Source organism: Lathamus discolor, chromosome Z (assembly GCF_037157495.1).
Source record: "Lathamus discolor isolate bLatDis1 chromosome Z, bLatDis1.hap1, whole genome shotgun sequence".
Taxonomy (NCBI): Eukaryota; Metazoa; Chordata; class Aves; order Psittaciformes; family Psittacidae; genus Lathamus; species Lathamus discolor.
In genome coordinates, this window is record NC_088909.1 from 81,196,771 (window position 1) to 81,224,411 (window position 27,641).

The 27,641-nt window shown below is 37.4% G+C and overlaps 1 protein-coding gene across 6 annotated transcripts in view; it reads right to left on the bottom strand.

The window, feature by feature from the left end:
• The window catches only part of UHRF2 (ubiquitin like with PHD and ring finger domains 2), a 93,936-nt gene that overhangs the window by 29,770 nt on the left and 36,525 nt on the right, over positions 1–27,641 (bottom strand). For all 6 annotated transcript variants that reach the window (XR_010608948.1, XR_010608949.1, XM_065663983.1 and 3 more), the window contains exons 4-5: positions 24,203–24,421; positions 4,039–4,148 (exon numbers count right to left, since the gene is read on the bottom strand). Coding sequence is in view for 4 of the 6 variants with exons in the window: in XM_065663983.1 (XP_065520055.1) it covers positions 4,039–4,148; positions 24,203–24,421 (329 nt within the window). In the remaining 2 variants the exon portion in view is untranslated. The remainder of the gene's footprint in view (positions 1–4,038; positions 4,149–24,202; positions 24,422–27,641) is intronic.

The following is a 27,641-nucleotide window of genomic DNA, read 5'->3' on the forward strand; positions in this document are numbered from 1 at the left end:
ACAGGCAGTGGAACCAGGGACATGTTTCCTGGGAAGAATACAGGGACACTGGCTGGATGTGTAGGGATAGGATTGGGAAAGCTAAGGCACAGCTGGATCTGAATTTAGCAATGAACAGAAAGAATAGTAAGAATGGCTCCTGCATGTACGTTGGTCAGAAAAATACTGAAGAAAATCTACCACTCTCCCCACCCTCCTCTCTGCTCCCATAAACAGAACAGGAGAAGTAGTGACAGCTGACATGAAGAAGGCTGAGGTACTCCACAGGGGTTTTTTGCCTCACTTTCACTGGTAATCACTCTTCACATCTCTCAAGTTCCTAAACTTCAAGGCAGGGATTGGGGAAATGAAGTTCCTCTTACTGTAACGGAAGATCAGACTGAAGACCATCTGGAGGAACCTGAACATACAAAAGTCCATGGGACCCAATGAGATGCATCCCAGGGTGCTGAGGGAACTGCATGGTGTAGCTGCCAATCCACTCTCCATCATATCTGAAAAGTCATGGCAGTCAGGGAAAGTCCCCAGTAACTGGAGGAAAAGGAATATTGCACCCTTTTAACAAAAGGGTAAAAAGAAGGACCTTAGGAATTACTGACTTATCAGTCTCACCTCAGTGCCCAGTGAGATCATAGGATAGAGACTCCTGGACAACCTGAAGCAGATGGAAGACAGGGAGGTGATTCAAAACAGCCAACATGCCTTCACTAACGGCAAATCGTGCCTGACTGACCCAATAAATAACAGGCAAAAAAGAAACTGCATATTTTTCTGTATTTTGTACAACGGCAGGTTGTTAAGACCTATGTAATTTACTGGCTTCGGTTACAAAACCAGTTTCTTAGGTCAAAGGTTAGTAATAATGGGTTTTTTTAAAGAGGAAAAAAGCAAAAAGATCCACATGTTTCAGTTGAGCAATACCTGGAGTTTTCAACCTTCTTCAATATACAAACTACAAACTGTCATTTCTATGATGTCACTCTAATTTTTCACATTTCTGCTTTAACTTTGTTATAAGTCAAACGCACTGATTATATCTATCTGCACTACTGGTCCCACAAAGACAGGTTTGTCCATCCCTACCAACACTGTAGAGTTCAGTTACATGAATCATTTAATATTCTCTTCTTTTGCATAAACTATCTTATGTTCATAGCACAGATTTTGATTCTGATGGAAGTAATACACGTTGGCATCTAGTTCTTATTTCCATTTTGCATATAAATAGCTGAAATGCATTTACAAGTATGTTGCCTCTTAGCTTTCCAATTTTCTAATGTAACTTTCTAATAGCTTTAACCTTACTCCTGGGCTTTTCATTCAGTAATTTGAAAATGGCAATTTTATTTTAACAGTAACTGCTAAATATACACTGACATGTCAGACACATTTTTATCTAATTTACATATACAAAACCTAACTAATATATAGCATGCTCAAGGAATTACAATTTTTCTGTAGAGGCTGCCTACATTGTTTATCTGATGAAGATTTTTTCCAAAGCAAGCATTCTATCTTTTGAAAAGGGCATAGGTAGTAGCTTAATATAGACAAAAATACAATAAAGGCATTTTCTGATTGTCCTCACAACAATCTCTTACAGTATTTAAGGCCAATTAATTCTCTGAATTTAATCTGTCATTATTATAATGAAAATCTGCAGGTTTTCACAGTTTATAAGCTATGGTAGCCATGTGTGTTTACAGATATATGCATATGTATTTTAAAGTTTGAAGTACAAAGTATAAATCGGCATGTAAGTACAGTTCAGAAGTAAAAGGGTGTGCTGCTTATGACGTACAAGTCAACTGATGTGCACTGTGCATAAGTGAACAAAGGCAAGACGAAAAAATCAGAATCACATGGAGAACTGAAAAGAGCAGTGCGGTGAGAAAGTTGGCCTCAGGAAAAAAAGAGCAGCTCAAAACAACAAATAAGGCTAACCAGCCACAAACATTATGTTTTCAGTGTTATATCTTTAAAGACTGTATTTCTGTACTATATTTATTTATGAAGGTTTGTAAACCATATCCTGAAATGAATAAAGATGGGACCAGGAAAAGAACGGAACAAACATACAGAGAGCTGTAAATTTCTATACAGATGGCAATACCAGAGTAATTTAAACAAAAAGGTTACAAACAAGGAAATCGCTGTAAGAGCTGTAAGTGAAATAAAGAAACTGACTTTGAAACAATAAAAGTGGTAATTAGTTTAGGAAGTACAGACAGGTGAGGCCACACCTTGCCTACTGCATTCAGTTTTGGCCCCCTCACTGCAAGACACTGTGGTGCTGGAGTGTGTCCAAAGAAGTGCAACAAAGCTGGTGAAGGCTCTAGAGAACATAATTCTTACAAGGAATGGCTGAGGGAACTGGGGTTGTTTAGTTTGGACAAAAGGAGGCTCAGGAGGGACCATATCACTCTCTACAGCTACCTTAAAGTAGGTTGTAGTGAGGTGGGGGTCAGTCTCTTCTCTCAGATAATAAGCATAGAACCAGAGGAAATGACCTCAAGTTGCACCACTTGCAGAAGATTGGATATTAGGAAATACGTGTTCACCAAAAGGGTTGTCAGGCATTGGAATAGACTGCCCAGGGAAGTGGTAGAGTCACAGTCCCTGGAGTTTTCAAAAGACGTGTAGATGTGGTTGCTTATATAGTGGTGGACTGAAAACATTAAGTAAGGCAGTGTTAGGTTAACAGTTGGACTTGATTGTCTTAAAGGTCGTCTTCAATCTGAACGATTTTACGATTCCATGATAAATAAATACTCATGTCAGATCAAATGATGCCACTGTAGACAATTTTATATGGTCAGCAACACATAAATCATTCATTTCCTTAACACACATGTAATTTAACAAATTAATTCACTGCACAGTAGCTGCAGGGAGGAGCTAAATTAACTGTAATAATTTTATACGCCCTTTAAAAAGCTTCACAAACTATTAGACTTGCAAAATAAGTAGGTATTTAAACGTAAAGCAGATTTTACAATTTTTCATACTACAATTTTTGTAAATAAAAATATGATTTTAAGGTATTTCAAACCCCCTTTAACATAACAAACAAAAAATAAACAGAATGGATGGTTATTTTCTTCTGAGTAATCTGAGGAAAGTAAATCAAAAAGAAAGAAAAACGAATTGTGAGAAGTTAATTTACAGAAATTCACATTTTTACTTTCAAGACTACCACAGCAAATGGCATTTGCTCCTCTGTCAAACACTGATTTTTCAGATGATGGCAAATAAACCAGTAAGCAGAAGAATTCTTGTACACTGAGAGCTATATAGAAACGTTATTAAAAACTGCCTTGGAGTAAGTAGTCTAATATATAATAATATCTAATACCTATTAGTAGAACTGTGTTACTATAACAAACACCACTTTTAACTTCCATATATTTTTCAACCTAGGATAAAATGTCACACTTCTTTTTAGATAAGCTGCCACTAACTCATTCCTATGGTTGTGAGGTTGAGTAGGACACAGTTATTTTTTTAGAATGTCACGCTGGGCCAAATAATAATTCAGATGTTAATTGCCCCTTTTTTTCATAGTACAAGCGGCTCTGGTATTAAGTTCCTTATTTTTTTCTTTAATTCTGAGATAGCAACAGGGTTAAAGTGCATGATTACAGACTGGTTCTATCTATCTTTGGCATTTATTAATTTATTAGAAGTGCAATTGATATTTCAATTGCAACAGCAGTTTTGGTGACATGGGCAGCTGTCTAGGAACTTAACAGACTACAGATTCATTCTGCAAGTAGTCATTTGGAATGTTATCAGCTGTTCTCCTTTTTCTCTGCTTAAGACTGATAGCACTAAGATGTTAACAGTTTCTGAATATGTCACATAATAGAGCCACTTCACAGTAAATATACTTCAAGAACAAAAATCTAAAAAAGGATTGTTATTTTCCTGAACACACATACCAATTATTATTACTACCTCTATAAGCTGATCCTTTAGTTTTTTAAGAGAAACATAATTTGATTTGTACTTATATTCAAATAATTTTAAAAAGCATACTTTTGAAATCTCCATCCCCAAATGTCAATGGATAGGCTCCTGGCTTTTCAATCTTGTACATTTCCTCTATAAAAAGGATTTTACAATCATTTATTGTGTCTTCTGGGCCTCTGTAAAACAAAAAAGGATAAAAAGTACATTCAACTTAGTTCCTCAGACCTAGATTCTGTACTTTATGAATCCTAAGCAATGAGATAAAGCTAACTAGCATCTTTTTCTCATCGCTGATACTTCATTTCAACTCACACATAAAATTCAGTCTTGTAACTTCAAAGAAACCAAACGACATACTTAAAGCCTGCAAAAAGAAAAGACTACACCATTACCCTTGGCCTACGTGGCAGCTGAAAATGTCCCTACTGATAGCCATCCACAAATCTGTAATTCTACTTCTAAAATCCCAAAATGTTTTTTTGGCTTAAAGCAGCAGACCAGACAAAAACATACCCTCTCGAGTACAGTATAACAAACATTATTATAAAGGTGGCATGTCAGAAATGAACCAGGAAAATGATTTATAAAACACAATAGTAGATGCTACTTGGAACCCACAGAGTAAGAAATGCAATAGGAAGCTTCAAAAGCCCTGCTCTTACTTCTAAATGTTTTGGAAACCTAGAAACCAGTCCTAGATGTGCAATATTGAATTATCTACTGTGAGTAGTCCTGTTAATGTCATGTTTCAGTGCAAAAGCTGTTCACCACACCTCAGTGACGAGTAACCAATTCCCCATGTCTCCACAACACTAATGCCGAAAGACTACTATAGAAGGATTAGGAAATACTAAAAAAGAAGTAAATCTTTTCACCTTCTCCTCTTTGTACTTACTAAAATTCTAATTCAAATGTAAAAATACCTAGGAAGAAAATGCTGTAAAAGCACCAGCAATTTTGAAACACTCCCTTTTCTTCCTTTCTCAGGATATTGTGCCTTCCACTGCCTGTTCTCCCACCATTTTTAATTTACTACCTAATCTACAGCTAAGCAGGAATTTTCAATATAACCTACATTGTAAGTATTAATTACTGAACACAGTCTTGCTGATTTCAGTTAATCACATGTGTCACTAATGATTTCAGAATTGAGCAGTTTGACACAAGAGAAAGGAATTTGCTAGCTGGAGAGCTTTATTTCTCACAGGGTGAGACCCAGCCATTAAAAAATGAAAATTTGAAAGATATTTGGGGTTGAACTTCCTTCCTCTTCAAAATTTAATCTAATTCTTTTGCACTGCTGCAGTCTCTTTTGGTTCTAGAAAAACACTTCAAAATCTGAAACTATACAAGCAACTAAATCAATGTACACCACAAATATCACAGCTCGTATCATTAAGATTATGAAGTTTAACATTGTACCAAGACTATAATGCATGTAGTTAAAAAGTTCAGTGAGCACCCTGTGACATAAGAAATATGTACTTTTCTTCTTTCCTATATAGACATCAGGTGTGCTGCACATAATACAGAAGCTCACAACCTAATTCCAAATTAGGAAACGAGTGAAGATTTTACAGGTTTTTGAAGGCTTTATTATGAATAAAACCTCAAACTATTGGATTTGTTACTGTTCAGTATTTGAAGGAGGATGTGGAAGATTCTGCTAAGCAAAGCTGAAGTGCACTTCACCATTACAAGTGTCTCTTCAGAAGAAGGGACACAATGAAAATGAGTAACTATAGAGATAATTATTAGATATTGGCACACTGGAGACTATTTTCCAGGTGAAAACCAACGGCAAGTTAAAATGGTGTGTTTCTTTCAAATATTTAGAGCGCAGAAAGGCCTCAAATTTGTCTGAATCAGGTGAACAAGTTTTCTAAGCCCTATTTGTATAGTATCTGTAAGAAACAGTCACAGAGGCGACTTGAAAATTCTTTTGAAAAAAGTGAGCCAGGTAGCACATCCTTATAAAAAGGTTTAGGTTGCAAAAATAAACCAAACTCTAGACAGGGAGGAAAACATGATATAAGGGCCACATCAAATACAGATAAAATACAGATAACTACAGTAACAGAACATCTCCTGGAACACCAGGCTTCAGTCTGGGATCTGTTGTTCTCCATTCTACCTCTGCTTGCTGCCACCACTTCCCTTTTGCTGACTCCAGTTCTTGGACTCTGCCACATGCTTAGTATAACTAACTAAGGCAGGAAAAAATCAAGCCAAGAAATAACCCACAGGCAACAGACCACTTTTTGGAGGCACTGAGAACTGCAGTGTTTAGGTCTCCATGGAAATGGTGGAGAGAACTCTAACAGTGTCCTGATTCACTGTAACTGTCTTTTAATATACTAACAGCTGCTTACTCTGGCATCTGTTTTTATTTTGCCCCATTTTCTTCCTTGCAGTTTTTGGAAGGAAAACTTTCCTCATTGTTGGTCATACGCACAAACAATAAAAGCTAGGCAATTTCAAAGATTTAGATATTTCAACAGAACATACAAATGCTACACAATACAAATACATCCACCATACAGAGAATACTTTGTTTTCTTGACCATGAAAAATCATGTATTCAAGATAAGCTTCATTTGTACCCTAGGGGGCATTAACCTTAAAGCAGTTCTGGCCACTGTGGTTAGCACCCCTCAGATTTACTTAAGTTTCCACACAGTGCAGCAAACACAGGAAGTTTGATTTTCTGCACCTCCACGTGGTCCAGCCACTCCCCCTAGAACACTCGATGCCAGATTGCGTTACCACAAAATATGCCTAAGGTTATGGAGATACTTTCAGGTTTTGAACGGCTACAGCACTTAAATTCCTCCACCGGTTAGCAAATCTGAAGCCCTATTTAAGGCACAATTTCCAGGTTTGATTTATAGTTAAGTATTTTACTAGAAAACTGTCTCTGAAACAGATAGAAGAGCACTCCCAAGAACGACTATTCTAAAAGGACTGTGGCTACCAGTACACCTTTGCAGGAGAGGTGAGTGGAAATGTCTCTCTTCTGCATTAGCATGCAAAGACACTCTGAATGGCTACAAAACACAGCCATTAATTCACAGTCATAAAAACATACATTCAAATACAAAAGAACAAATTGTAAACATAACCTCTGGCAGGAAAACCGAATGAACAAATACAGACTGAGCTAGCTTCAAGATTTTCCTGCTTATTTCTGTACCTTGGAGCATCTTTCCTTAGCTGCCCTATACTTCGTAGTCATAGATTATTTAAAGTTAAAAACAAATCTCCTGACACACTTTAATGTTATAAATCTACTTATATTAGGACCTTCCTTAGCACTATCACTGCCTACATGCCTATTCAGCTTGATTCCTCTAGGACTTACTTCTAACATAATCCAACATAGTGGATCCATTTTAAAATAAAAATATAGCATTATGCCTTTTTCCACCTAAGTAACACAAAATTTTATATTCAGATAAAAATTCATATATTAGTTCACATAACTCTGCTTACAAAGCGAAAGACAAAAATAAGCAAGTATACATTAAACTTCAACCAGATCTGTATGGAAAAGTCAAAACAGTCACAGAAGTCGAACATATTGGATATTAGGAAGCATACAACTACATGTGCATTTACAGATAATCTCAAGCACAATTTATTAAATAAGCAAAAATCTTGTCAAGAAACAACGCTGACAGGCTCAGTATGGCAGCTACAAACATGATTTTATGTTATGGGGTACAGAGATATTTGCAAATTCCAGTACATTTCAGACAAATTTCAGCATATTTTTCCTCAGTTTTTGCATCTTGCAAATTTTCAGTGTCTGTGTAGTCTAAGTACACTACCCTTATTATGAACAGAACTGAATCTAGGAAAAACTTACATTTCCTCCCCTCTCACTACATTGCATTATCGTTTGGAGCTCTTTTACTGTAATTTACCCCTTTTTTTTACCTCATTTAGAAAGTACATTAAAACAAAAAAGCACACACACACACACACAAAAAAAAAACAAACACGAACACACACCCCGTTTTCATCACAAGCTATTCTCTATATACAGTCTTTAGACAACAAGTAAGGTGGCAAAACATCATAAAGCTGTACTCAGAAATTTACAGAAAAGTGCTGGTGCTATCCATATCTCTGGAAAACAAGCCAAAACTGAGCTCAGTGGAATATCTATGAGAAACAAATTGCACCAATGCCAATTTAAACTACTAAAATTACTTTTAACTCTTTGATTATCCTATTATTTTCTTGAAAGATACTATGGAAAGCTTTGTAAGTTGATTCAAAGATGTCAGTATTCCAAAACGCACCACTGCCAAAAGTTTTGGTGCAAAAGCATGCATTTTTATCAACTTTATTATTAAAAAAATTCTCTGTATTATCTCAACCTCAAAGTGCTGAAGTGCAACATACTTTCTTAATATAACTACTGGCATAAAACAACTCCTCTAATTAATAGCAGAAAACACAGAACTCTCAAATAAAGATAAATTCAGAGGCACAGAGATAACAATTGGCAAAAGCATGTTTTTCTCTTACAGCACTGCAATCCTACTGACATAAGCAATAGTATTCCCATATCTAGATGGAACTGATAGAATAGATGGAATTCATCATTTCTGTATTACATATTAGGCCATGGTAGACATTTCTTTTTTTGGGGGGGTCTCCTGTATTTTTCCCTTTGTGATAAAGGCAACTCAGAAAGCAACTTTTAGCCCAAGTTTTTCTTAAAAAATATCCAGTATTTGAACAACAGAAAACACTTCATTTTCTGCTCTGTGTTACATAAGTAACAAGCAAATACTAACAACTTTACAAAGCTCTTACTTTCTAAGAAATGCACAGCTGCACATCCAGAACTACAGAGAAAGATCAACTACCATTGTGACAAATGACTGCTAGTAACAAATGGTTAAACCTTACCTGTGCTAAAAATTTCTGTTCAGCTAATTGCTTTTAAAAGATTCTTCTGCCACATTACATATACAATAGCTTTAATAATGATCAGGCTAAACATCATCTGTTTTTTTTTTTTAAATATGGCTATCTAATAAAACTGTGGGTTTATCATTCTGTCAAATATGCACAAGTACCACCACCCTTCTTCACCTTACCATACCAAAAATAAGATTAAAAAAAACCCAAATAAAATCTTGAGTTATACATTGTGGTTAGTAAATGAGACTGCATTTGTACTTCATGTAAGTACACTAAATAAAGAAATTAAATCCCCAAACACAGTCAGACCCTTCAATACACAGCAGAATTCCTAATACAAGACTTCCTTTTAGATAGGCTAGCCATAGCCAGATAGAAGCCTGCAGCTGAACTTTCTTAACAGCTGTACTTCCTCCACCACACACACACACTTTTTATAACCTTCAGGCTGAAAAACACTCTAGACATACGTAATCACAGTTGACTAAAAGTATGACAAGTACACATTATCCTGGGTATTTCAAAGGTCAACATTAAGTAAAATAAAAATTCCTAGATGACAATTAGCACACTGTGAAAACTCTATCAGTTCTTACAGTCTGAGAGATTCAGTTACAACTGCCAGATCTTTGTCTGGAATTTTCTGGTTTTCTCAATTTACCATATTGAAATTAGAAGAAAAATACTTCAACACACACCAAGAGTCAAAATATAATGCTGAATAAAAATGGAGGAAAATTTAGCACCCAAAAAATACACACAAAGGTTATACTCACAAAAGCAATTAAAAGTGCCTAACGACAATTTAAACGTTTAGCCACCTAAGAGCAAAACCTTACTTGCATTAAGTCATGTCTACCACACAGCACAGTCAATATGTCAGCTTCTATGGCTACTGTTAAAGGATACTGTCCAGGTAAGCAGAGAAACAGCCACAATCAGAATTATGCCTAACAATATAATGTTCACTACACTCTCCAAATGTATGAATTCAGTTAACAAACAATATAAAAATCAAAACAGCACCAAACTACCACTTTCAGTATCTATCTTTTCACATGCACTACTTTGTTTACATCACATTTATGATTAATCAGCTTCTATCCTGCTTTTGCAAAGCTTTCAGCCAGCAACTCTATTTGCTCACACATCACAGAGTTGGACAACTTCTTCAGAAATATTCAATCTTTCAGTATTACCATTCAAAACGCTTGTTAAAACTTTTAACGATCATTCCCTTAGAAGCAGTTGCAATAGCTGTGCAACAGCATTCAATTGCGCCTTTACACTTTGCACTTTCACATTTAACAGCTGCATGAAATTGCATCCTGAATCAATATATACTTTTATAGTGAGGACTATTTAAGAGCACTTTTCTTTGTCTCAGAAGCAAGAGAAACTGTATTCCTGAACTGAGCTAATGAACAATTGCTTATTAACTTTACAAAAATATTAAATTACAAGTATGTTAAAATCATTAGGCTAGAGAATATGTGCTATTGTAACAAACAGTATCTACAGAAATCTACTCTCAAAAAACAGAACTATGTTGTGACGTTCATGTCAATACATTAACTGTCACTATCAACCTAAAGAATGTTTTGAAATTACAGCAAATACATGTAACAGCATGTGTATTCCAAAGACGTTAAATGGAAAATATCTCAATCTGATATAAAATATTGCAATGTGACAATCACAACTGGTTTGTTTACATTTAAACGTTAACTATAACTTAGGCTAAATTGTAGTTTCAACAATCTGCAAATGCACGTTGTCTACACAGAATGAAACAAAGACTAAAACATACCCATAAAACAACTACAATCCTCACCAAACATAACTGGAGATTTGAATTTAAACAGACTTGTTTTAAAGGTAACTTTCAAGATTTTTTTCAGACTATTCTACACATAATTGGTTTATGCTGAATATACAAAATGCACGGTTACAAAATGGGACTGCACTACCTATGCTTTTAATTCAATTTTATTTTTTTTTCACAAGCCACTATGTCAAAGACACTTTTCAGCTCTGAAAAGATTTTATTACACTATAGTGCCAAGATTTAAAAAAAATAACAATTTTAAAAGACCCTCTTTTCCAGCGTATACTGAAGACCTTACTATGAAAAATATCATAATATAATATGAATTGTTAAGCCCTTTAAAAGCAAAGGAAACCAAACCAAATGCACACACACTCAACTCCCAACCTATAAATTCACATCGTGGATACACACACAAGCCAGCCAAAATACTCATTTTTCTGAATCTCACTAGTAGGCATAATGTTCGGGCATTTACAGAACAATGTATTGTAGCTCACAGTACAGACTCTGGAAGCAGAGATTGGGATGTGGGGCCCATCCTTTTTTTCCTCAGCCCAAGATCTGTAAAGATGAATACTGGAACAGCAAGCATCAACTTAGTACCTGGGAAGTGAGGAAAGCACTGGCCTGGGCAAATCTTAAGTCACATTGTCAGATCCAAATAATCTCTTCACCATAGCAACTCAGAAGCACGACTGTGCCCTATGCCATGAAATCCACCGAAGCGAGAGGGGATGAGGCCGCAAGTGAAGGCTGACCAGCCTGCTCAGAGGAGAGCTGCCCATGTGCAGTAGGGCGGCACAGCCAGATCTGTCCATGGTGGTGACGGGAAGACCCTGGCTCTACTGGCAGGGGGCTGGATCTAGAAGGCCCCTTCCATCCCAAAGCAATCTGCACTCTATGATTTGGGCAGGGGAGGTGTCATGACCTACAACTAAAACTACTCCCTTCTTGAACTCGACTCTGGCTGGCACTATCTCAATGCTGAACAGGCATCCAGAGTTTCCAAATCCAGGTTTAAACATGTTAATATGTTAAATCATGTTAACTCCTACTTGGCAGAACTGCCATAAAAAACTACTAGGTAAAGAGAGGTGGTAAAAAACCAAAACTTGTTTCTCATATATGAAAGGAGCTATGCTTGGCATCACAGGGCAGAGTCTAAGCTCAGACCACTTTTCTATGTGTTTGTGGACTGAATTGCAAGACTCAGAACAACACAGAGTCAGCTCAAGACATCATTCCAGTGGTCTGGACTAGTCAATAATCTTTTGTGCTAGGAAGCAGTAGAGCTTCAAATCAGTGATTCTCACAGGAAGAGGTTAAAAGCTTCTATCCACATTTCACATTACGTTACAATTCTGAGAGTAGATGCAGCACACATACCCATCATGAAATTACATGACACCAGTCTGCACACCCAGCTAGACTGACAATATCAACCCGAAGACATGAGAAGAAACATGCCCTTTCGTAACAAAAACTCAAGAGTGCTAATGTCAGGATGGAAAGGCCTTCCAGAAAACAAAACTCAAAAACATGGTAAGTACTCTGTAGACTAAAACAATACTAAATGAATAATTAAATAAATTTAAGGTGCTTGAAAACCAGCAAAAAAACACAAAAAAAAAAAAATCTGAAGGTTTGCACTATAAAATAGTAAATGCAAAGACACAAAGACACTTTCCATAGAATGCTTCATATAGAACCAAAAAATAATGAGAATTGCTTGCAAACATAGCCAAACCCACATTTTTAGCCTAGAATGTTAGTAATGAATGGGTTATCACAGCTTGAATGCACATGCCAACTTTACTGTAATGAAAAAGCTTGGCATCTACGGATGCTCCTGCTCAGAACAGAATGAATCTCATCTCACCAAGAATTCCATAAAGTCAGAACGTACATGGTGACCTACAGAAAAACACCTAATTAATTTGGCATTTGAAGGGCAGTTGCTCCTCTTGGAATGTCTTCATTCCTTACACTGACCAATTATCTTTAAACAAATCACATAAAATACCTGTGCCATGATGTCAAATTCCATTAGCGCATGATATTAAATGCTTCATTTAGGTGCCCAGTGGCTATTGCATAATGGTAATACAGCCTTTCTAGGTCTTATGTGTAAGTTTGGAATGAATTCTTACTTATTTTTATGTAGAGTTTTATGCAAGTTGCTTCTCACAGTAAGAACAGGTCAAGATTAGCAGGCAGAACATGGGCAGGCACCTGCTGCAGAGTTCCTCAGCAGGGATTTCTTCAGACAACCAGAAGTTTTATGTATACAGGCCCTGGTTCTCACAGGGAACTTCAAGCACACCGGTATCTGCAGGAATGACAACACAGTAGAACACAAACATTCTAGGAAATTTCTGGAGTGCAGTGATAACTTCCTGACACAGATGATCAAGGAGAGGTACACTGCTAGACCCAGTACTAACAAACTAGGAAGAACAAGTCAGGGGACATTAAAGTCAAGGCAATTTGGTTGCAGTGATGGAGCTCAGGATCCTTAGAGGAGGGAGTAGGTAAAAGAAGACAACCCTAGATTTCAGGACAAGATACTGTAATCTCTTCAGGTATCTGCTTGGAAAAATACTAGGGGACACAACCCTGGAGAGAAGGAAGATCCAGCAGAGCTGTTTGATATCCAAGAATCACTTTCTCCAAAAAGTCTATCATCATGTGCAGGAAATTAAAAGAGCCACAGGAAGCCTGCATGGATGAGCAAGGAGCTCCAAGACTATCATGAGACTTAAAAAGAGGTGGAAGCAGGGGCAGATGACCAAGGGGGTACATGGAGCTCCAGTCAAACTGCGTACACATAGAGTTGGGAAAAACAACATGTATGTTGATCTGAAGAACAATAAGGAAGGATTCTATAAAAAAGACAGGAAAAGTACAGAATGGCCCTATGACTAAATACAGTAGGGCCTCTGATGACAACAAACACAGAAAAGGCCAGGGTACTCAGGTCCTTCTTTGCCTCAAGTGTTTACTGCCAAGAACAGCGTTCAGGAATTGCAGGCCCCTAAAACCGGGGAATATCTGGGGCAAGAGAGACTTAGCCTCCGTGGAGAAGGTTATGGATCACATAAACTGGACATAGATAAGTCTATGATGCCTAAGCACTTGTACCCATGAAGACTTTGGGAGCTGCCTGACTTCTGGACAAGGTTACTCTTAGTCATCTTTGAAAGGTCATGACAACTGGGACACCTTTTTGAGAACTGGAAGAGAGCAATTGTCGCTCTTACCTTCCTTCTGCCTGCGTATAGACTGCCCAGCCTCAACTGATTCTCTAGGAATGTAATGCAGCAAATAATCCTGGAAATAATTTCCAGGTAAAAGGACAGGAGGGTGATTGGGAATTGCAGGCATGGATTTATAATGGGAAAATCATGCTTAACCACCCTGAGAGTCTTCTACAGTGAGGTTACTTCCTTGGAAGATAACAGGAGGACAGGAGGTGTTCATATCCACTTTAGAAGGGCTTTTGATACTGTCTCACATAAAATCCTCACATATAAATTGACCAAGCATGTGTTAGTAAGGACTGTAAACCGGCTGAATACAGAAGCTTGTGACCAGTTTCACAAAGTCCAGTTGGAAATAAGTCAGTAGCACCCCAAGTGTTGACCCTGTGGCTAGTACTTTTTAAACATCCTAATTAATGGCCTGAATGATAGAAACAAAGTGGACCTTCAGCTGGTTCACAGGCGATACAAAACCAGAAGTAGCCACCCAGTATCAGATGTGTGTGCTACCCTTCAGAGTGACCTGGAGAGCTGGACATAGAGGAATTTTATTGTTTAACAAAGAGAAATGAGAGGTCCTGCACACAGGGCGCACCCCATGCAGCAGTACATGCCGACTACCAAGTTGCCGGAAAGCAGCTTTGTAGAGAAAGACCTTGAGGAACTCATAAACAAACTGACCATAAACCAGCAATACACCCCTGTAAGCAAAGAAGGTCAAAAGCCTCATGGACTGCACTAGGAGAAGCACTGCGAGCAAGCAGAGGGAAGGTGAATGTTCCTTATTACTCAGCACTTATGACGCCAGGTCTGGGCTCCCCCAGACATGGGGTTACAGAAGTGGTTCTAAATAAAGGCCATGATTAAGGGACTGGAACATCTTTGATATGGTACTGTTTAGTCTGGAAAAGAGAAAGCTTGTGTATGGAGGGCTCTGCCAGAACAAGAGGTAATAGGCACACACAGAAATACGTGAAATTCCCTCTTACTACACAAAATATCTTTCTACAGTGATTGTCCAGAGAGAATGTTGAGTCTGTAGCCATAAAGATACTAAAAACACCTGGACATAGTCCCAGGCAAGGTGCTCTACCTGCCCCTTCTTGAACAATCTCAAGAGCTCCTTTCCATCCACAATGATTCTCTTAAATGTGTATCTATATTTCAACATCACTAATTTTTTATTTTCATTAATGTGTTTCCCAATATTGTGCTCACCATCCCCACCCCGAGTCTTTGCCTTTTCATAATCTTCTTTCTTCTGTTCTTCCTGTTCTGTTTGGAATTACTTTTCTCAATGCAAATAAACTGTATCTTCAGTACTTGTAACACTACCCTTTCCTCCAGTAAACACGCAGACTTGGAACCACAGTATCTTTTGGCTTGCTTTCTAGCTAGGGGGTGGTTTTTTAGAAGTGTTTGGAAGCTCAGTTTATGTTCATAGACAAAAACCTCAAGATCCAAGTCAACCCATTCTTCAAAAGATACTTTTATGGCAGTTATGAAATGGTTATGAAACAAAATATAGTCCCAATTTTAACACTTGGTAGTCATGCATTTTTATTGTTGTTAAGGCAATTAATGCATTAACAACAATTAATTGAAAAATTAACTGCATTTGGTAGCTTAAAGAGCCAATTTTCTTCCTAGCTTGTCACAATTTATGTCAATCATCTTTAGCCTGCCTGCCATATACCACTCTGCTCCCCAAACCACCTCAGCAGCCCTGTCCTGAATTCTCTCTAGGTTATGTATCTCTCTTGCACTGAGGTGGTAGAAGCATGTTTTGGGGAGGGAGGGAGGGGAGCAGGGTATTGCTGAAAGGCGCTTGGCCTTTCTTGGCCCAGGTGCAAAAAACCTCCTGCATTCATCCTTGCTGACTTCCATGAAGCTCCTACCACTGCACTTCTCCTGACTGTTCAGCTCCCTCTGCTTGGCAGTACTACCATCAAGCTTCTTTGCAAACTTGGTTAAAGTGCACTTGCATTGCCACTGCAACGCTGTTGCTTAAGATACTGAACAGTACAGATCCCGGCACGTACCCCTGCAGCTCCCTGCTTATTATTACTTTCCAAGTAGTGTACAGCTTATTAACAACTATCGTCTGAGCTTGACCATTCAATCTTACCTTCTTTTTAAACCATCCGGCTACCCATCTGCTTGCATCACAACATCCTGACTAGGAGAGGATATTACGGGATACAGACAAAAGAGCTGTTACAAGCTGAAGTAAACTATACCTGTTGCTCTCCCCTTGGCCACACAGCTAGTAACTTTATCATAGAAGTCAGACTGGCTTGCAATGCACGATTTGCTTTTTGAAAAAACAAAAAAAAAACAAAAAAACACACACAAAAACATCCACTCTGGCCATTCCAAATCATCTTTACAGGGCCAGCACTTCCAAGAGGACTACCTCATGGCTTTCTGAAATAACAGACTGGCCTTCTTCGATGGAGCCAACATCTGCCCCTCTCCAACTGCCAGGGACCTCCCAGCCTCCAAGACTTTTCAAATACAGTACAGAGGAGCAAGCACTCCTCGACTCAGTCCTCATTCATCTCTGAGGACTCCCCTTGAATGCTTTCAAGCACTATGCACAACTCCCAGAGAGAGTTTGTCAGTGAAAGGTGAGGCAATGAAGACTATTGATAGTTTCATCAATAGACTGGTATTTTCTTTGCTCACCTTTTTACTGCCCATGCAGCAGTTAAAGCTGTGTTACCCTGGAGGTCTCTTACAACCGTCAACTCCAGATGAGCTTTGGTTCTCCTAACACCATCCTTATATGTTCAAAATGCCTCATTTTTACACCGCCCCTGTCTTCAACTCCTATATACTAACTTATTGCATGGAGCAAAGTCATACAAGTTTCCTGTTCAGCCTCATCAGTATCCCAATACATTTTAGTTTCTTAACAGGATGAACAAACTTTGCAGCTGTAAGAGGCTGTCCTTAAGCATCTGTCAGCTCTGCTGAGCTCCTTTACCCTTCACAGTGGCCTCCTTTGGGATGCCATCTACCAGTCTGTAGAATGGAACTGAAGTCTACTCTATTAAATTCCAGAGTCTATGCTCTGATACTCTCCTTCCTCAGTTCCATAAGGATCTTGGTATCTGCTGTTTCACAGTCAGTATGTATCTAAGGCCTACCACCGACCATCTGATCCCCAAGCAGTTGCTGGTAATAAACAGTAGATCATTTTGTTGCATATCCAGCACCCATGTTACGTTATCCCCTTAAGAACATCCTTCAAAGAGCTTCTTGACTGCTTGTGTGCCAGTCATCCTGCCAGCAGGTGAAAGGGAATGAGTCTTCCATGAAGACCTGTGATTCAGAGACTTTTAAAAAAGGCTTTGTCATCTTCTGTACAACGACAGTATGAACTACCATCTTGACGTCATCCTTTTTAGCCTCTCCTATCCTCACCTGCAAACTCTCAACCAGACTGTTGTCATCCTGCTGGAGAGCTCCCTACACCCAAAGTTCTTCATGTTCTGAAAGCCCTGCCTCTACTTGTGCCTGAGAAGTTTGTATCCATCCCTCACTCCAGTCACATGAGCTGTCCCATCATGTCTCCTCTATACTGTCATTGCTCTGTGACTGTATGTGAACCTAATTCCTCCCGCTTCTTTTCCAGGCTGCATGTATTTGCCTACATGCACTTGAGACGGGTATCCCTCTTTTACTAATCCCAAGACCCTTACTGTTCTCACCACCCTATATCCTTTTTGCTTTCCATGCACATACCAATACCCCACTTAACTATGGGTCATGACGTCTTTTCATCACCCAAACCTTTACTCACCAGGTTGGCCAGCCTATTGGCACAGATAATACTCTTGTACCCCTCGAGGATCAAGGACTTTCAGAGACAAATGGGAACCAAATTATGGACCCCATGGTATTAGAAGCCAAATGCCTGTTGACACAAGCTGTGCAATTAGCCAGACTTTGATCCACAGGATCTTCCTGCTCCTGTCCTTTGGGAGGATCTGTCCTCCAATGTCTTACCTTTTCACCAGCAGGACTCAGCAGCTCTTACGTAACTGGCATACTTAGCTTGAGGGGTAACTCTCTCTAGTAAGGTACCCTTGGTTTGCAACTCAAATTCTAAAATGTCAAGACAAAAGAACAGTAAATTCACAGTCCGGAAGACTCAACATGAATTAAAAGCATCTAGCATTCCCTTCATTTTGGGAAAGCAAACTGGAACACCCAATCAAGTATCAGTTTCTCCATATTGCCAGTTAAGAACAGGTAATGTGCAGGGAAATGGCACAAAGGGCAACTAAAATTACTATTTATGCTCTCTTGAAGAATCAGACAGAGGGAAATATCGAGAGACAAAAATATTTCTTCCATGTAAGAGAAATAATTGCAGCTAAGCAGTCTTAAAACTGTAAGTGTGCCACTCCTGCCTGCACAAAGGAACCTCCCTCTTTAAAGCAGGAAAACAAAGCATGCAGGAAAACATAATGTCTGCAAGAACAGCTATCATCTGTGTAGAATCTGGCCATTACAAAGGTGTGTAAAATGGAAATCTTTGAAGAAGGCAAAGGAGAAAGAGAAAACATGAAAACAGTATCTGTAATAACAAGTCAGCTACCCTTCAAAATGTACTTTCAGTTCTTTCTAAACTCACTGGTGTTGATTTCACAGGCGCTGAACCAAGGTACTACATCTCATGTCTGACCTTGGACATGGCCATGGAGAGGACAATTACCACAGCTGTTGGTTAAGGGGTTCACTCTGTTCATGCTCTCGTAATGAACTATTCTCAGTCAGATATTGTTCTTTTGTCTCTCACATTTTAACAGAAACAACACATAGAATCATAGAATAGTTAGGGTTGGAAAGGACCTTAAGATTAGACAGTTCCAACACCCCATGGTGCCATGGACACCCACCCTGCTCCAGTCCCAGTAGTTTACAGTGTGTTCCAATACCTCTTGGGCAGTTTGTCCTGCACCCCAGACTCCTTTTGCACCCATAACAGAGGCACTGTATGCTACTAAAAAGTCTCTTTTAATAATACTCTGTCTTCATGTCCATTGTATCTTTTGATTCTTGACCTTTTTCTGAAGAATGTTACTGAAGTGACATCAAAAACTTAATCTGGAAGTAAAAACCAAACAATTTGATTTCCAGTAAGCTTCACTACTTATGTTCAAACAGATCATTCTTTTCATACGCACACCTCTCTCCCTCCCAGTGCAAGTTATTTTATCTAACAGGATAATTAACTGGGACCCTAAGTACTCTTTCTGTTGTTAGGGTCATTCCTGTTAAGAATTGCAAGATTTATCACCTAAGGCTCTGTATCACAAAAGAGCTGTCTCTAGCTGTAAAGACTAGAGGAAAACAGTTCACAGAAGTGTTTAAGAAGTTCTAGGCATCACCTCTACAGAATTCCCATGAAAAACCCCAGCAGGCTTCCTGGACATTTGATTTGAAACAGTTGCTTTGATTCAAATGGAGGCCTCTTCTTCAAAGGAGATGACCAGTTCCACTGAAGTGGTATGCAGAAGAGGAAAAAAGGAGACACAAATTCACCCTTTCAGAAGTTATGTTGCCTAGAAGAAATCTGCCATCTTTATGTCTGTGTAAGAAAGCTGCAGGCAAGTTCTTCAACGATTTCAATTCTTTCCTCATGAAAGCTATTTAAAAAAAAAAAATCGGTCCAAGTAAATCTTAGCAATATTCCACATATCAGCAAAACAATGTCTTCTCAGGTCAACCAGAAACAAAGATACTACATTAAATTAAATAAACTGTAGAGTTATTTTAGGTAGAAAATTATACCACAAAAGTATACAAGCATCAGTAAAGGATAAACCACAGACAGAAATTCCAGGCCTAAGGAAGAAACACTGTATGAGGACTACACTATTGGGCACCTACGAAGCATGACACCTGTGACATGTTGATTTATCACAATGCATACTGAGAGGGATAGAAGCATGGTACTGTTACTTGTTTAATTGTCCAAACAAGATATAACTGCCAATAATTTTTTTTTTGGACTGCCCAGACAGGAATCTACAGAAACATAAAACTTCTTGAAATGGTCCAGAACACCATGCAAGACTTGCTTCACTGTCAGCTTACTATTCTGCTATGTGTTTAAAATCTGTACCTCTGCAAAGCTTTAATACTATGTGTGACTTCAAAAATCAGAAATAAAATATAAAGGGAAAAACTTGTTCAAAAGAAGGAACAGCTAAATGTAAAATATCTCTACAGGTAGCCTAAAGGCGGTGTAAAACTATCATACAGCCTTCTGAGAATAACAACATGCCAGACATGAGTAAAAGGAGTCTAAAAAGATAAAAATGAATGTATCATACAAAAGAAAAAAAAAGGGAGGGGGGTAGTCCCAGGAATTGTACTTAAATGCTGAAGGTAAGCCCCAGATCTGGCAGGTTCCACAGAAAAAAATACCATAAGCCTATCTAAAAATTAGAGAGATTGATCTGAAAATAAAATTTTTTTACAAGCAGGAAGCCTCACACAAATGCCTGCAGAACTAGAAGATGACAAATACAAAACTGAAGATTTCAGGCTCATTCTATTACTTTCCATTACCACTCCTTGGCTAAAGGCCTCAAATTCATTATATATTCACTTACTCATGGAAAAAAACTTAAGAATTTACAGATTATTCTAATATTCTTGTAAAACTCCGAAGACTTAAAATACAAGCCTTGGTATTGAAAGAGTCCTTGCTAAACTCACAACTTTCAAAGTCTGACTGACAAAGTAAAAGCTGATTTTGTCTCTATCTTGAAGTCTAAGGAGAAAAGGAGAAAATTCAAAGCACGATTTGAACTATTTTGGTTTGATTTGGTGTGGTGATTTCAAGCATGTCAGCCATGTCAAATGTTGAAATAAGCTGTAAACAGCTTCCCTCGCAACTATCTACCATTAACAGGCATTTTATTTGTGCCCTTTAAATTGCAAAGATTACTCTGGACAACTGCTTTCATCATGAAATAGAAGATACTTCCTCCCCAAGGAACAGAGGTACATCCTAAAACTTTAGGTAAAATCAGTTTACAGATAACACACAAAGACCACTCTCAACTGTAAAAATGCATACAGTCACAAGAGACCATAGCCCTAGGCTCATGTATATTCAAAGGCCAAAGCACTGCTCTATGCTTAGTATTCATATTTGAGGCACATTAAGTCCTGGCCAGATAGGTTTTAGACATCCTGCAATTACAGTTTTCAGTTGCAATGCAAATACAATACAAATCAGAATTATTAACAGGTGGACAATTCTTCTGTATAATGATGTCTTTCTTCCCTGCTCAGTCTCACTGCTGTCTTTGATAATATTCTCTAATCTGTATCTGCTTCCCAAAAGATGAACTAATGATGACAGACTATACAGGACATTTCATTTTGGTCATGACTGAGGCATAAGGAAAATACATAATACAGATGCACTAAAAGAGAAATCCTCATGTTCCACAAGCTCCAGTTCATGTTATTTCCTGTCAATGTGCTAAGAGCTTCACAAAATCTTTGTCAAAAGCAATCAAGATTGGTAAATCAAGACATTCAACTATTGCATACAAACTTATACAAAGCCTCTCTGGCGTAATAGCAGAAAGGGAAAAAAGTCCAAGCTATATATATCTGAAGCAACCCTTAGAAATCTGCCTCCCTTTACTACCTGCTAAGGTTGCTCTGAAGAAGTACACAAATAATTAGTCATTAAGATACAACCAATTAATCACCTATATAACTCAAAGTGTTCAAAAAAGATTTCACCTTTATTTAGAACAATTAACTAATACTAACATTATGGCAAGAACACATGACAATGTATCAATAAAATACTGCAGAATATCCATATATTGTACCATTATAAAGTAGTGATAAAGTAACAACACATATAATTTATATTAATATAGTATGTATTATACATTTAGACTATATTAGTTTATTAATATATATTAATAAACATTCAAGCAGTAAGACATTGGTTTTTATTTTGCAAACCAACATATCTAAAATGCAAAGTGATTCTTGTTGCAGCATGTTCCTTACACGAGTTTACGAATACTGGCAGATATATCTTGTACTTTTACTGCTAATTGAGAGAGATAACTTAGGGTAACACAGGTGATACAGAATTATTCCTTGATAAATTTCAGATATAGCAGGGCTCAGTTAACCTTGCTTTCTGCAAACTAGTTTGTTACTACATACACAATCTATCAACATGTAAATAAAGCCTGAATTCTTAGGCACAAAGAAAATTCAATGAAGTAAGATTCCACTTGAAAAACAGACTTAAATTCACCACTTTAGAACAAGATACTTGTCTTGATACTATGGGGAACCTCATGGTACATGTTACAGTACCCACAAGATCTGAAGTTACCATCTTCATTCAGATTTGAAACATAACTAACAGTTTATTTGGATTAAGAAAGGAATATCCTATAGATTACCAAAGAAGATGATTTTTTATTTGTTACCAGGTGCTTGCTTTTGACAATATAAAGTATATTTTAATACTGTAATAAATGGGAAAAACTCTTGAAAGAATCCATGCAGACAACAGTTTTAAATAACATTACCAATAGACATTTGAACTTCATGTTAACTGAGATCTGGACAGTTTTGCTTGTAGAAGGAAATGAAGACCATCTCTGATTCACTGAATGCCAGACAAATACTGAATGTGTTACAATTAAAATCTTCATCTCTCTAGACTGGTTTCCATTTCTTAATCTCTTCTGCCTACCAAGTTAGTAATTCAAGCTACCTACTTAATTTATTCTTACTTTACATTTGAAGTTTGGCCGGTTTGGAGTTTGGTGGGGTTTGATTTTGGGGGCTTTTCTTGCTTTACCCACAAAACAAGTTTATATGACTGCTCTACAATACAACGCTACCATAATGCACAGAGGTTATCTAATAAAATTCAACTCTACATAGAATACTCTGTTACTCTATATTTAAAAACCATCCACAGAACAGATTTTCATTTACCTGCATGATTTGCCAAGTTAATGTCTTATTTCCCATGATTCCCTTTTTTTTTTAAATACAAAATACCGAATTGCACCTGATCATAGAGACAGAGTCATCTATGTGTCTCTGCCGACTAACCACATTCTGCACTGTAAGTCTTCCTACAGATAAACCAATTTGCCTTTCTGATAAAGAAACCTACACTAATACACAAATAATCCAATTCATTTTGAGGAATACACTTGAAGAACAATGATACTAGTCATCGAATAAATGTGGGACATGCCAACATTAAACCAATCATTTCTGAAGTAAAGAACTTTCACTTTAGTCCCAGTTTAATTTTCAAATCAGTTTCACTCCTAAGCACCCACAAACCCCACTCTTCTGCAAGGATGGAAGTGGCACACAGGATCCATTTGCTTTTAGTTCTTTCGTGTCAGAAAAGGATAATGTTAAAAGAAATGAGAAAATTAGTGAGAAGGAGGAGGAAGGTTACAGTCTCACTCAAGAAGACTGCCAATGGAGTTTGGTCACCTGTTCATACCCACGAAGGCAATCACACAGCTTACTGACAGTAAGCTATCACATGATTTCTGCAGAAAACAATACAGAACTGTACAGAAGTTTTAAAATTAAATAGGAAAACAAAGCAAAGATACTCAAGTGAGTTCAGCCACATGAAAACTCACAATTTCCACATCCCACATTTTACTTATCAGAAGCTGTAATACCCACAGAAATATTTTATTATTTAAAAGTTCAATTAGCCAGTTCAGAGACTGACCCAAATTGTCAGAGATGACTAATACTCAGTGAGACCTAAAGGTTCCAAATTATCTCAAAAATTACTAAAACCAGACTTTTCAGCTTTCAACAGAATTGAACATAAATTTATGAATAAAAATGTGTTAATATATAGCATATAAAGGAATATAAATAAAAACATACTCTGATCAATTTGAATCACAGATAATACATGAAACCTTACCATTGCCTCTAGGAATCTCACAAAATGCAAAAACTGACTCACAGCTAAGTCTGAACACTGTAAAAAAATAAGCACTGCAATTCTATGTCTCAGAAAGCTGTGAAATCAAAGTATGACATTAATTTTAATCTAGTGACTAGTAGATAAAAAACAACAATAACAAACATACTTTATATGATATGCAGAGATTTTATGAGTTGGCCAAACAAATCTTACCCCAGCAGAATTTTAGCATGAACCTCTTTGTTAGTCCTTGAGATTTCTCTCAAAGAGGTAATTTCTGCATCAAACCAAAATCCTCTTTCTTCTGGAGTCTCAACATTGTAGTTAACCATCACCACATCACCCACTTTCAGTTCACTCCACTTCAGAATGGTTCTTGCTCGGGGTCGAAGATTACTGGTGTCCATTTCTACTATGCCATTCTCTGGGTACCTTAAAAAGTAAACCCAACAACAATAATGATTAGGACTTCTGTAACAGTAAGAAGCAATTCACAGGTAGTATTTTTCAAACGCATAAAATTTTAAATGTGCTTTGGGCATATAAATAACATGGCTTAAATATCTGACCGTGCAGCCTTTTGTCAACATAGTTACCATCTAAACACAGACCAGGAATTTGACTAATCTCTGATGGAAAAAAAGCCTGCATGAGTTTTCTCACATTCTCAAAGAAATACATATATAAATTTGTAAATTTACAAGCACTGGATAACTTTTTTATTACAATGTGATACAGCTCAAGGTTTTGGCACACACACTACCCTAGTTTGCTCCATGTAAAGTCAGTATTACAATTAGAACGACAGAGTAACAAAGATTAAAACTAGGCTTTTCAATCAGGCATATTTTAAAGAGTAATTAATAACTTCTGAAAAGCTCCAATTCCTTTCCAAGTTGAGACTAATTTAGCAGAATTAAGATAGGGGTATTCAACAACACAACTAAAATCCCAGTGTAAGAAAGACAGCTTTTAAGATTTGAAATGTTAACTTTTCAGTTTAACACCACTGCCTTCTTCAATCTTCTGTATAATGCAATTCTTCAATGATAGCAGAGCCTGTATAGTTTGCATGTGCTGGAGAAACAGCATGGTATGATGAAAATACTACTTACGGGGTGGGGGGAAGGTTGGCCTGTAGCAAGAAGTAAAAAGAAAGATGATAGAGTAAAACAGGGAAGTTCCTTTCTGATACTGTGTATAAGCAAATACAGAATCTTTCAGCTAGTACTGGATGAGGTCACAGTAAAAACACAACAGAGAAAATGAAAATAAGTCTACCGCCCAAAACCAAGTGCTATTAACAGTATTTTTCCTTCTTAAACATTGCTGAGGATTATACATCTTAAATTACATCTCCATCATGTAATTACTGGTACTTTAGCTAGAGCACGTTCAATCGTAATGAACAGCTCTGTTCAATCGTAATGGCAAAATTGTACTCTTACTAGGACAAGTATGGCTCTGTCTCTTTCCAGCAGGCCTCCCTGCAACCAAGGAGATCATTTTGAGGTCTTAGGTAGTAAGTTTAAATATGTGGTTTACCCAAACAAATACTAAACCCACTGCTATTAACAGCATGAGGCTCTGAGTCTATAACCTGAAACCAGGAAGTCTACTCCTAAACAGTGACTGAAAGCCCACTGATGCAACTGCAGACATTTTAAACAAGTTATTTTTGTTTTGCTTTATGCCTTCTATTAAATCTAACATACCAATTTGCTAATATAGATAAGGCAGGTCAGGCTAGACCTGACATTCTATCTCCAGGCATTTCTTTGTCATTAAGCATGCAGATATCTAGAGAGTGCCTTAAATTTTTACCAAGATTTTTGTTTGTTTGTTGAAAGAAACATGAGTGACCACAGTTCGTAAGTGGCTGCACTTTTACATAAACCAGTGGCCAAGCAAAAAAACCATATCCTTAACTAGTTACAGAAGTTATGTCCAAAGAGTGTTTTTCCCCAACATTTTCAGACCATAATTATAAAAATCTGCATGACAGGAAATACATCATACAAAGACAGGTACTTGAGATTGAGCCATTATCCAAATGGCAGTCTCATATGATATAACTCCCTACAGTTCCTAAATTTTACTTGGTTTTGTTTCAGCTTTGCAGCACACTCAAAGTAAACATTTATGTTTTTACCTTTATACGGTGCAGCTTTCCGTTAAAAGAACTATTATATAATTCTACTATAATTATTAATGCTTGTAACTGTAAAATCCACAAAACCCATATAACAGATGTACCTACAGGTAACAAGACAATGCAAAAAGCAACTACAGAGATACTGTCTATTTTATTGAGTGCCCGAATAACCACACTGTGCTATACTACAACATGATACTGAAATCTTCTGGCAGCTATGTTTGAGCTACTAGTCAGTCAGTTCCAATCATCTTACAACACACCCTTCCTACAGTTTGGAGAAGACAGCAACTAGCACACAGTAAATGAAAACATTGTTTACCTCAACTTTGAAACAAAAATAGGCTTAAACATCAGGAATTTATAGACAGAAAAGACAATTTATATATACAATCAAGTCAAAAGTATATATGGGATCAGCAGGATTTTAAAAATAACCAATACATATTTAAGAAGTTCCAGTGTGACTCAGCAGTTCATATTCACAGAAACTTAACTCTGACCTCAAAAATCTATTCTCTTCTATGACTAAAATGCCTTCAGGTTCTTTTTTTCCTGTGAGAACTTTGGAAAAATATATTTTTTACTGACTTATTAAAAAATATTTGTTTTTTCAAATTCAGATTTCTGTCCTCTTTCCCACCCATTTACCACTCAGAACAGAATCTTTCCTACTGTACTGCTGAGGAACTTCAGAGACTGTCATTGCTTACAATGACGCTACCTCTGTCCCTGGAAATACCTACTGAAAGAACCCAAAGAAAGACAACTGCTTATCAGCATGACTAGAACAAGAACAAGATGACTTACAGGAAGACATACACAAAATCCCCATTTAGAAACAGACAGAAACTAGCTGCTTTTCAAAAAAAGAAAAGGCAGATTCTTCACTGAGTTTTTCCTCCTACTGGCTGGCCAGAAACTTTAGCTAGGAAGGTTTGGAAGAAAAAAGAGAGCTTACAAACAGGTAAGATTTCCCATATCCAAATTCAGCTTCCTTTTGCATCACGACCCAGACACTGAATGTGTTGCTGCTGTGCCTTCACACATCAAAATATTCTTTTATGGACTTTTGTGAACGCTAAAAGATATTTAACCATTCACATTTGTCTGTAACTGGCACCCCAGTCAAAACAGCAGAAACAGCATTTGTCACAAACTTTTGAGTTCAGCTCAAAATTGCACAGTCACATTATATGTGTTAAGTACAGTACCACTATTCCTCAGTATACTAAGTAATAAACAATCGGGATTTCCACTTGTGTCCTCAAATGTATAGAATGCCACAATTTACATAAGTATGGAAAAAACACACTCACATTAGAAAACACTACCTCCAAGTTTGTTTCCTAAAGCTTAACACACTATTTGTAAAAATGCCACATTAACTTTAAAACCTAGTTTCTTAAATATGTAAAAGTAAATACAGTATCACAAAATGGGAATACATGGACTCAGGTACATAAACCAAAACAAAGAGAACACATATGATCTTCT